The 12,072-nt window shown below is 36.5% G+C and overlaps 1 protein-coding gene across 1 annotated transcript in view; it reads left to right on the top strand.

Moving 5' to 3' along the window:
* The window catches only part of PHF14 (PHD finger protein 14), a 162,991-nt gene extending 154,297 nt beyond the window's left edge, over positions 1-8,694 (top strand). The window contains exon 18 of the mRNA XM_084260183.1: positions 7,870-8,694. Coding sequence (XP_084116309.1) covers positions 7,870-7,944 — 75 coding nt within the window. The 3' untranslated portion in view covers positions 7,945-8,694. The remainder of the gene's footprint in view (positions 1-7,869) is intronic.
* The last annotated feature ends 3,378 nt before the right edge of the window (positions 8,695-12,072 follow it).

Below are 12,072 nucleotides of genomic sequence, written 5' to 3'. Positions count from 1 at the left end.
GTAAAGTCCTTTGCTGTGTTGTTTGGACTCTGGACTCCTATGTTATCGTATTAACTCCATTGAAAAGATCCATCTTCTATGCTGCAAGCCTGAACAGAATTTCATGGCTATACTCAGGTGAAATGTTCTCATGAAATATAAAAGAAAGTAGAAAAAAAAAGGTTTCTGAATTGTTAGCAGTCACATTATAGCAATATTTTCATTAATTCTGAAGTTATTAACTTTATAATACTGCAGTAGACTTTTTCTAATTAAATGTGCATTTTCTTTTGTAATAAGGAACGAAAAAACTTTGGTTATGCCTTTTACAGTAATTTAATTAAGCATTTCCTGTAAGTTCATTTCAGTATGTATCATGGCTCACTAAAGTTGGAATTCAGTATAGAATAGTAGATTAATTGCCCTTTGTCTTAGATGAAATAAGAATCCTAAATATGCAGAGTCATGAAATTTAATTGTGTTCCTCAATTGCTTATTCAATGCTTTGGAAACCTGAATCAAGAAAGACTGAAGAAGAGGGCCAAAGGTTGTTAAATGTAGCAAGTAACACAGATTTTGAACTTTACTTAATGAACCGAGTGTTTATTACTATGAAATAAATGCACCATTTAAAGAATTATGGTGAAAATGTAAAACATTAAAACTCTAATTAATTTTGGTCAGAAGCATGCAATGCACTCATTTTTTCCTAAAACATTTTCATTAGGGTCTACATTTTCTCTATTATTGAGATAAGTTCATTCCTTTCATATGGTAGCGTTATCTTTTTCCATTAAAAACATGTACTTCAGTGATGTGTTTGGAGTGATGTCTTTCAGCTGCCTTCAACTGTAGGCAGCATGTCTTGACTGTAGCTTACAGAACCATTTTCTCTGTAACTCTGTTGTGCCTCCTTTTGTTTAATGTTAATCATTTTGAAAACAAGGAATGTTTCAGATAAAAGGCTGTTTATAGCCAGAGTTATTTGTGAAAACAGTTAAAGCACGAAAAGAAATGTTCACCTGTCATTTAGTAACTACCAAGATACATGTATAGCCTAACAACTGAGCAGTTAAAAATTGCCCCCCTTTTTTTAAATTAAACAGTACTTAGAAATAAAATTGTTTAAAAGAGTCATTAATTCCTTAGTGTTGGCCTCAGCACCTTTTTTTCTCATGTAGTTATTGTAAGAAGAAGCTATTTTATTCTTAGTATCAAGAATACAAACGTGAAGAAGTTTTGCTTCTTATAATTTAGTACATGTATAGTGTAAATATGGTGGGAGTGTAACCATTAATATGTAAAATAGTCTCGATTTGATTAGAATATGCATTACTAGACTATGGAATATTATTCTGTAGTAATATTATGAGTATATGTGAAGTGGAACTTTCTGCTTTAATTTATAATTCATAAAAATAATTATTTTTATATAAGTATTATAATTGAGTGAAAGGTTTGCTTTAGAAAGGATCTTAATCAGGACAGTGTCACAACTGAAGGCTTGAAAATGAATGCAGGTGTCTAATGTGGAACTAAAGCAGGCCCATCCCAAAGGGACACAGTCCAATCCTATTAAAGTTGCTTTTCATCTGTTTCTTAGTTGATGTTTCAGGTCTATGATATCTGAGCATTTATAGATGAAGTCTAAAGTTCATAAACCTTTAAAGACTGTTAAAGAGGAAACATTTTCCTCTACTTTCTTCAAGGAGAGCCAGCTGAACTTGTAAAACAATGGTTGGGTTTCAAGCACCACCTGCCCTGAAGAGCATCCCAAATGTGGTGGCAGCCAGCCAAAAGGGCCACTCAGTAGAATGGTTGCCTCCTAAAAAAGGAGAGAAACAGATGGAAGATTTGGAATCTGGCATGAAATTCCACTTCTGTACCAAGCGTTAAATGAAATTTGACTGTAAGGGCTCTTGCAATGGCACATTTATCTGTATAATCAGAATTAGAAACAAGGAAATAGAAAATACAGAACACTGACAAACATTTCAAAAAGACTTAAAAGTTCTTGTACCAGTGCAAGTGAAAGGAAAGAGTTTGTGATAAACATGCAGCTGCTTGTAGCTTCTCAAGAGCTTCCGTGTAAAACAAGTTCTTTCTCCTGGCCTTGCATTGCCACCTAGAGCACGATGCCTTGTACTGCGTCCGGGACAGAACACGACACATAAACGTCGCTCTTTTTACTGAGTAAAACAGGGTGGAGACCTGCTTCCAGTTAATTGATGTCATGTTTACTTACATTAAAATGGTTAGTTCGTTCATAGCCTCCGTTTTTTTAATGCGCCAGATCAGCAGAGATTTCTTTGTAGGAGTTTGGTGGGCTTTGGCAGTGAGAATTAACAGAGACACGTATTAAAAGGTACGACTGTCAGCTTGCCAGTGGTCCCAGAGGGGGCATTTTCTTGATGGCTGCTTCAGAATACTTCATGAAGCAAATGTCAAACTTGTCAAGGCTGTCACTATGAAAATGATCCATGTAGCAAGGGTCTCCTTTTCTTGGGAAACAAACAGCTGCCTTATCACTGCAGAGCTACGGTGACAGAAAGCTGTCATCTTTCATGAGAAATTTATATTTGCTTCTAATATCCATTGGTAAAGAACTGTTCCAGTTGTACTCTGTATTTTTGCACTGCTCTTTGTTTTAAGTGTGTCAGTAATACATTTGAAAAAGACAGCGTAGGCTTTGAAAGAAAAATAACTTCTGAATTTTAGTTCTGGATGTGCATCTTTTGCTGTTTTAACAGAGAAACTGATTTAACTCTTAGTTTCTGCCTGAAATTAATTTTCCCCCAAAATTTAGCCTATGACATTGGGAAGATAGACTTTAACATACATGAAGGAAAACGCTCATCGTTTCCAAAGTCCCTTTTTCCTGATGTATTTTTGAAGAACACTGAAAGTATTTTAACCTACTTCCAAGTGGTGTTTTGCTAGCTAGAATCTGTGAGGCAGGACATGAAATACCAGCTGGACACCCTCACTGGAGCTCAGCATATTCGTCATATTACAGCTCTTTTGGGTTAAGATACTATGAAAAGTAGTAGTATCTGAATTTGGTTCCAAGTGGTTTGGAGATGATATTCCTAGATTATATGAGAGCATATTGAGGTCTTTAGTCAGTCCTCGTCATAGGAGGATATTTTTTGTGTTTACATACTTTCTTATTATTCAGAAGTTTGTTTACATCATCCTGTAAAAGGTAGCTCTTTATTAAGTTTAGAATATGGGTTGCATTTCCATAGAATGCATCAGCAAGTTTATTTTATTAAGTATACCTTTGTAATGTAACTGTAGAAATTACAGGGTGTTGCAATGCATGTATTTGTGAATTGGTACATTTCCAATTGAGGTATGATCTGTTCTCATACAGAGTAGTGTCAGCTTCCCACTAGAGTTAAGAATTGTATCATTTACTGTCATCTTCTAGATTTTGTATCATTAATGAATGGAATAAAAATAAATTCTTAGGTATTTTGAGTGAAATTGGTTAGAGGGGAAAAAAGAGAAAGGATCACCCAAAACCAGTTTCTAGGCTAAAGGCATCTAATCTCAAAGTATTCATGTTAACTTTGTCAGACCTATTATTGAATGCTCAATACTTCAATAATAATTCACAAATCTTATTTAAGTTGCAGATTGTAGGGTCTCAGTTTTAAATTCTTGGCCTTTTTCTGTTACTGTGACCTATACATGCTCAGCTACCAAGTGTAGGCTAGGTACTTTAAAGAAAGAGATGTCCACAGGACACTTGAAGACATCCATAGAGCATCCAAAGGACCCCTTTGTCCAATAGCTTGTTTCCATCAGGGAAAGGATATAGGAAAAAAATGATGCGGCAGGTTCATCAGACCGTTAGCATCATCAGGACTTGACATTTCAATTCAGGGTGTTTGGTTTAACAGAACTTTATAAAGCTCTTTGCACTTTCTCTTATCACTGTTGGTTTTGTAAATCTGAAAGAATGACAATTTCAGACTAGGAAGCTTCATTAATTTCAACAGGAAAATATACTTTGAGCTGTTAAATGCCCCTTTTTCAGTAAGAGTAGTAATATTTTCTCATGGTATTCTCTTCCCTTTGCTACTCTTACAAGTCACCAGATCTGTTCTGAGACGTCCTTTAAGTGAGCATGTTCAAAATTCGCTGTATAATGTTCAGGTCTGTGGTTGTCTGTAGTCAGAAGAGCTACAGAGAGAAGCTCAGTTTGTGACATTTGCTAGATGTTTGAACATTTTAACATCAAAATGACTATCCTCTGATTCAGAATTTTTAAGACAGAAAGCACTAGACAGTACAGTCATAGGCAGATGGAAGCAAAATAAATAACACAAAGTAGAGCCATTAAGAGAAACAATGTGTGAACTGAATTTATGTGAAACAGAAGCTGGAATTCAGTATTTGATCTGAATAAAACTTTACACACTACATCTTGAACTGCTTTTGAATAGATAACATGAAAATAAAAGGGTTTCTGTTGCTGTCAGAATTAAAAGCATTATAATGATGATAATGATAGGTGGTAATTAGTAAAACAAATATATTAAATATGTTTAATCTGCAGTCTGTTTGGCACAATCTCTTGATAATTAGGCTATGTAGGCTATTTAGCTGAAAATTCAAATATTATTAATGACATTAGAAACTCCAGCCAATTCAGTATTCTACGTGCAATCATTGAGATGTCTCTTGGGCTATTAAAAAAAAGATCCTTGAAATTTTGCAATGTCAGCAAACTGAAAGAATAGTGAGTCTTCACATCTTGGTGTATAGTTAATATGTGTGCTCTAAATTGCCAGTTCAAATCTTTCCCAAGTATACTGTCAGTGATACTGCACTTCTTACAACTTATAGGAATTCTCGTCTCAAAAATTTTGTATAATTTTTTCATTCTCAGACCACTGCTGTCACTTTTTTTCTGGCAGAAAGCTGCATGAGTGCCAGAACTGGTGGTTTATAGTTTCCAGTGTCCCCTATCAATCATTTCTGCCATCTCCTTTGTGCTGGCACTGTTCATGTGGCTGCGCACAGGTCTGGGAACTGATCTGGCTGAAGACATAAGTGACAAAGAGAATTTTTCTCCCCATAATAATTCATACTATGAGAAAGATCGACCATCATGACTCTGTGTTGTGCACAGTGGTCACTCATGTCCAGAGATGCTAACCTTAGATTTCTGTTTCAAAATGTAACATCTCTGTTCTTGGAAAACAGAGATGGAGTAAAAGCACCTCTACAAAATTATGATGTCCTATGTGGAACATGGTTTAATACAATACAATGCAGACAGCTTTTGTGCATAAAAATATAAAATAATTAAAAAATAACAAGATACCAATAAAGGACGTGGATGACTTGTGTGCCAGGATCTGCCCACATAAGTCTGGTTTATACTCTGCTGGCAGGTGTTACGTGTTTCAGTGTGTTTTACCTGGTTGAAGCAAGAGGACATGAACAACACGTAAAGAGTATTGGTACTGCAAATTTCCCAAAATGGATGCTTCCACCTTGAGTATTCACACAGAGCAAATACTGGACTTGCCGTAGCCACTCAGCCATCATTTGTGCATCTCAGAAAACACTGATTACTGCAGCTGCTGCTGTAACCTAGGAAATCTGCCAGAGAGCAAGCATGACCTTACGAGCACAGAATTAAAACATTTTTGAGTCTATACAGAGCCAGAAGATTCTGTTACAAAACCTCTTTCACTGGATAAAACTTTTTTTGTCCACAAAAAGTAGACTCAGGAAGCTGATGTTTTGTATTGAGCCTAATATCCCTTTACCCTGTTGTAGTCCTCAGTGATGATATGGCCCTGTAGTCTCTGAAATCTGTGCATGCACTCTCTGTTAGGAGCGGAAGCCCTAAGCAATGTCAAGTGTGTTGGGAAAAGAATGATTGTGTAAGGTTTACATTCCCTGTGTGAGGGAGTGCAGGTCAGGACATTGGAATAATGGGAGGTTGTGTGCTAGGGAGGTGGATTAGTTGGAATTGCAGTCAGTAGAGGTACAACTTCTGTAGGTAAGGACCTTCAGAAACATGCAGATTTGCTGTTCATTTATTAACACGTCCTTCACAAGAGAGCCTATTTTTCTATAGCAGCCAAAAGTTTCTTTGGGTGGCTCTTTCATTCAGTGATGATATTCTTTGTACATCTAAGCTTGGTTACACACTGCTCCTTTGTTGTTTCCATTCTGCCTTGCCTTTATTTTCTTTAAAAGTTTGACCTTTGTATCCATACTATATATTACAGTCTCTTGAATATGTGCTGCACTTGTAATTTCAAGGAATAAACAATCTTTGGTTTCACACACATGCAGAGACATGTTTCCTCACCTGTACTAAAAGAGGCTTACTATATGTTTTAAAGGTAATTGAAGAGATGACAGTCCAGAAAGATAAGGAAAAAAGCATTTAACCTTTAGTGGTCAGTCATGTAAATATTTCTCAATGCCTAGCCTATCCCCAGAAGGGGGGAGGATTTAGAAGCAGAATGGTTTGGAGTACATCTTTCTTTACTAGAACAACTACCTTTTCAATTTTATTTTAGTACCATGTAACATTTTTTTAGTACCATGTAATAATTTTTTTTTCAAATGAGATTTTCCATTGCTGTTCTATTTTGTGCTGCCTGTGTGATCTTACAAAATATGTACTTCTTCCTCTTTATGATAAATATCCTTACAAAACACCCTCTGATAGTGAAAGGAGGACTGGGAAACATAAAGTTACCTTCCTAAAAGAATGAAGGTGCTGTTCTAAAGCAGAAAACTGTACCCTGGGTTCCTGGGACTCACCTAATGTCTCTGACATTATTTTTCTCTCGGCTGTTGACTTGTGATGGGGGGGTGTTACAGCAGCCAGGACGCTTCTTCAGTTCCAAATGTCTATTTGCTTCTTTTCCTTTGTGCTTTTGGAATGAGGAAGATTGTCTGTATATTGAATTAAAACGCAGGCTGGAAAACTGGCCATACTTTGAACGAGTGATAAGGACTGTTCATGATACAAAGGGTTGCAAGTTTTCATAGTCTTCCATAATTTATGCTTTGGAGGTCACGGTTTTATACTGGACACAAAATAGTATCCATTCCTATGGAAACGGGCATTATGATGTCACTTCATTTTTTCAGTAAGATCCAGAGGAACCCGTAGTGAATTATGAGCCCTACTCTTGGAGCTGAAGCTGTAGAATATTGTAAGCGTGCTGCTGCCTGACATGCTCATGTTTCCTATTTTAGACCTGACTGATCTTCAGATAACATATGGTGGTACAAGTAATTGGAAAATTGGCAGACCTGTCAAGAAAATATGCTAGATGGGACAAAAATACGATGCTGCAGCACATAAAGTGTCTCTGAAGTTAAATTTATTGTCTTTTATCAAATGGTGAAGTAAACGTATCTGGTCTCAAAAAAATGAAACATTTTTCAATGGCAGATGCTTTTCAAAAGTAATTTTTAGAACAATGATGAAAGTTCTTGCATTTGAAAGTAATTTAGTGGAAACCTCTGGTCAAGAACAAAGGAAAGGTGTGTAATGCTGTCTGCTGCAGACATTTGAATATCTTGTCATCTGTGTGTGGTTGAGTAATTTCTTTATGCAACCATCCAGTAAATTGGTCAGTGAAATATTTATTTAATTCAATTACTCTTCTACTATAAATGTAGGCGATTAGATTTGTTTAAATTTATTATCATTTTTATTTCAACTCTAGAGCAAAATCAAATGCTGCTTGAATAAATTACTTGGTTTTGCTTATTTTTATGCTTATTGGTCAGGTAAATGATGGCAAAAGTCAGTACAGAATTCTATACATATGCATAAGTACAAAAAGTGTACTTCTTCAATAAGTTGATTAATGTTCAGGTTTTCATTTTCTTTTACAGGAAGATGAAAATGAAGCTGAGGCAGAAAATCCATCTCAGGAGCTGAATTTGGAACAGAAAAAATCAAAAAAATAGGAGGTTGCTGTCTTGTTTGAAATATTTGCAAGTTGTGTAACAGTGATTATAGTTTCTCATTGTAAAATTAACAAAAAAAGTTCTCAATAAAGTCATTGAAAATTAAATTCATGCTGCACTGGGGAATTAATTAAGTAGCTCCTGGTGATATTCTTGATTGCATTAAAAGCTGAATTATCAGAACTGAGCACCGTACCAATAAAATTCTAAAAGCTTTTTGAACACAGTATAGAAAGCTGATGGGTTATTCATCACTAATAGCATTTACTAAGCAAACAGGTCAATTTCTTTTTTTACTCTACAAAGTAATGTTATCCTTAAAGGATGGTTATAACTCAGACATGTTTTGGTATTTCTGAGCAAGAGCTTTGATTCTCAAAAGTTAGATAATTGTGTTCTACTAAATGAGTTCTGAAATTTCTTCTGATCAGTGATCAAAATAAATGTTTCCGAGGACTTGGTAGAGGCAAAGATTTTTTGGTATGTACAGTATGTTTTCATAAGTAATGAGTTTTATGTTTGTATCTTGTGATTTTTAATTGGTTTCATGTTGCATTATAATTTTCTTCCACGTAGGCCATACACGCGATCATTGTCTTTTAATGAATGTCAATGTTTTGTCTTATCAGACCATCCTACCTGGGTCTAATTCCTTCATACTGATCTTTCCATTGTAATAAAATAAAATAACTTACTACTGTGTCATTAGACCTTTAAGTGAGTATTGAAAAATCAAAAATAAAAAACTTTTCTTCCTATAGTCATCTTTTGTATTTCCAATTTACCTCTGTTTTTTAGCCTGTGCAGGTCAGCAAATTGAAAGGTTAGTACAAGAAACTCAGATGTAGATTTATAACCCAATAGTTTCACAGATTGCTATGAAGGAACCAGAAATCTTTCTGATTCTGTTCTAGGATTAGAACAATACTTGCTGAAGTCCCTTGAGTGAAGTTTTTCTTGCTCTAGGAGAAATGAATCGTCTTCAATTGAAAAAGTTCACCTCTTCTCCCACTCTTCTATATTTTTAAGTTACTCTGTGTATTGAGTGTTAAATCAGATTGTAAATAGTATTCATCCTCAATTTTATTCTGTCTGTATTAATTGTAGTTTCAGATATTTTAAAAACAACATGCCTGTGCTTAAGCAGTATCTTTTATAAATTCTTTTCTGGTTCATGAGGTTCAAATATGTGTAGCTTGTGGACAAATTTCAATCACAATTACTCTACAGGAGTTTAATAACACTAGATCTTATTTTAACGAATGCAGCTATCATGTAAATGAGCGTATAAAATAAATTCAGCATTGGTCCATTTGGTGCAGATCAACCACTGTAGCCATCACAGAAAGGAGGGGGGAGTAGGGTTTTGACTTCGCTGCAGTGGAAGAGACAGATTCAGGAAAGACAGAAGCAGAAATTTACCACACAGGGCCGTATGGACCATTCTCTGTGCAGCAGTGTGTAGAATCACAGAGTGGATGAGAACAAAATGAATGTTTTGCCTTTTTTTCAGGCTAACCCAGAAAGCCAGAGTCAGTTCTCAGAGCTTAGTACTCACAAGGATCTGAAGAAGGTGCAGGGTTGCCACTGGAAAGGACTGAAAGGCGTCTCAGTGTTGAAGGACAGAACAAGTAACTTTTAAGAAGAGGTGAGAGAATGAGGTTTCACATGGGGCCAACACAAAAGTAGGATGATGGCAGGGGGAGTTACTTCCTAGGATGCACTATGGCTGTCTCTTGGCATCTGTGCCTGCCCTCATCCCCAGTGCACTTGATGTTTGGGTTTATCCACCCAAATTATCTTGTCTGAAATTAGCAGATAGGGTCTCATTTCTACAGAATAATCTTATTTCCATTCAGTCCATGGCATCAGGTTTGTCCTTTTGCTGTGACTCTAAACGCTGTGACACCCCAGGACTGTACAGTTACGTAAGGTGGTTATTCAGTGTTCAGTATTTGCATGAAAATATATTACTTGGTTCTCAAGCACCTAAGTAAGAAAAATGGTTCAGAGTAGAAAGACACAGAAGCTTCCATTTGATGCATAATACTGATGAGCTTAAAAGGTATATTTCTGTATCATTCCTAGATTCTTAACAATTTTGTGTGAAAGTATGATTACTTAAATCAGACTTTTATGTATCTCCTTTTTTCTGAAATCCAGCTAATTCACCAGAAGTCTATATGTAGTCAGGATTCTTAAATAGAAACCGGTCTCTTGGTTATTTAATTCAAAATTCAAATTGCAATATAGAGATTTTCACTGCAAAATAATAATAACCAGCACTGGTTATCTTAATCAGCTGGGTTTGAGATTGAGACAAGTATGACAGATTGAAAATGTGCTCCTAACTTCATCCCTCACAGAAAGATGGAGGAGACCTATTTACTGACTCGCGTGTAGACGTTTTTAGTAAATAGAGGGGATTATAACTGATAAAGACTCTACAAAATAGCTGACTTTATTTCCTTTATCTTTATTCTGTTTAATTAAAATTTGCAGAGGAATCGATGTTTTTTGTATTACTGAGTTTTCAGACTACCAGTATGAATTTCATTTTCATCATATATGTTTTTCTCAATGTCCGGTGGTTTTTTGGATACGACAGACTGGGTAAAGCAGATGGCTGCAACAGCCCTACATGACTATGACATGAGTGTTGTTATTTATCAGAATGAAGTTGAAAATCTGAGGCAGAATATTGTTGCTTTTATGAAAGGTATTTCTCCGCTGCTGTCAAACACAAGCCAGCTTGGATACTGAAAAAAGCCTAGCTCCTGCAGGATTAAGCTCAAACCTTGCCTGAATATGGTCAGACTGAGAGATAGGATCAGCAAAAGTTTAGACACATTTAATTCAGATGATCCAGTCCCTGAAGGGAGCATACAAACAGAAGGGGAATCAACTTTTAAAAAGGGTAGACAATGGCAGGACAAGAAGGAATGGATTGAAGCTAAAGGAGGGAAGGTTTAGATTAGATATTAGGGGGGAAGTTTTTTACAGAGAGTGGTGAGGTGCTGGAACAGGCTGTCCTAAGAGGTGGTGGATGCCTCATCCCTGGAGGTGTTCAAGGCCAGGTTGGATGGGGCCCTGAGCAACCTTGTGTAGATCCATGCCTGGAGGCTGGTGGCCCTGCCTGTGGCAGGGGGGTTGGAACTCTCTGATCCTTGGGGTCCCTTCCAACCCAGACCATTCTATGATTCTATGTATACACAGAGACACCTGTGTATGTGTGCCTGAGCATCCAGTTACAATGTCCTTTTGATTTTATTCTCCCACTCTGCAGTTACTTGATAGTAACAGTCACTTGCTGCTCTGAAAGTCTGGGTGGAGAGCTATTTGATTCCCAGCCCACTCCCCTCATGCATGCCAGTGGTGATGCTCCCCCAGTTGGGAATTGCAGTTTCCTGGTTTGCACCAGCGACAGCTATTCTAGGATGGCTTAGGGGATAATTATGGTTTCCATGCTTGTAGAGAAAATGTCATTTTCCTCATATCCTCATATTCAAGTAAATTTACTGCTTTTTGTGCAGTTCATGATGTATTTCTGTTGGGTTTTGTTCAGTCCACCATGTTTGTTCTTTCCCCCAGTGGAGCAGTGGGCTATTGAGAATTTTGTGGTCTCACATACTGTTTTGTATTGCAGACAGTCACTCCACTCTCAGAGAAGAGCAAATTTGTCTATTACTATATTTTTTGTTCTTAGAAAATAATACCTGACCTTTCTACTCCCTCTCATGGGGACAAGCAGTTTGAGGTGTGGAAGTTCTTGTCAGTCACCCAGAGAGTAACATTTCTGATTTGTGAAAGTATGGTTTGTATTGTATCATAGATATATCATAAATATATGTGCAATCGTGTTCTGCTAGATGAATTTCCTTAGTACAGTACCTAATTTTCATTGCCATGCAAGGATTCCTATTTGGAATGCTGCATTCTCAGCTGAAAGATAGGACTCAAAATGATGGGCATGAGCTAAAAAAGAGAAGGTACTTTTGACACAGATGCTGTTAATCTCCTATTTGTAGCTCCACAGGCATTGAAATAGTTGGATGCAAAATGTTGCACAATCATTAAGATTCTTCACACACTAAATGTACCTTGGTATTTTAATCAGAGTGTATATGT

This window comes from Gallinula chloropus, assembly GCF_964237585.1.
Source record: "Gallinula chloropus genome assembly, chromosome: 2".
NCBI lineage: Eukaryota > Metazoa > Chordata > Aves > Gruiformes > Rallidae > Gallinula > Gallinula chloropus.
This window is presented reverse-complemented; position numbering and strand designations above follow the sequence as displayed.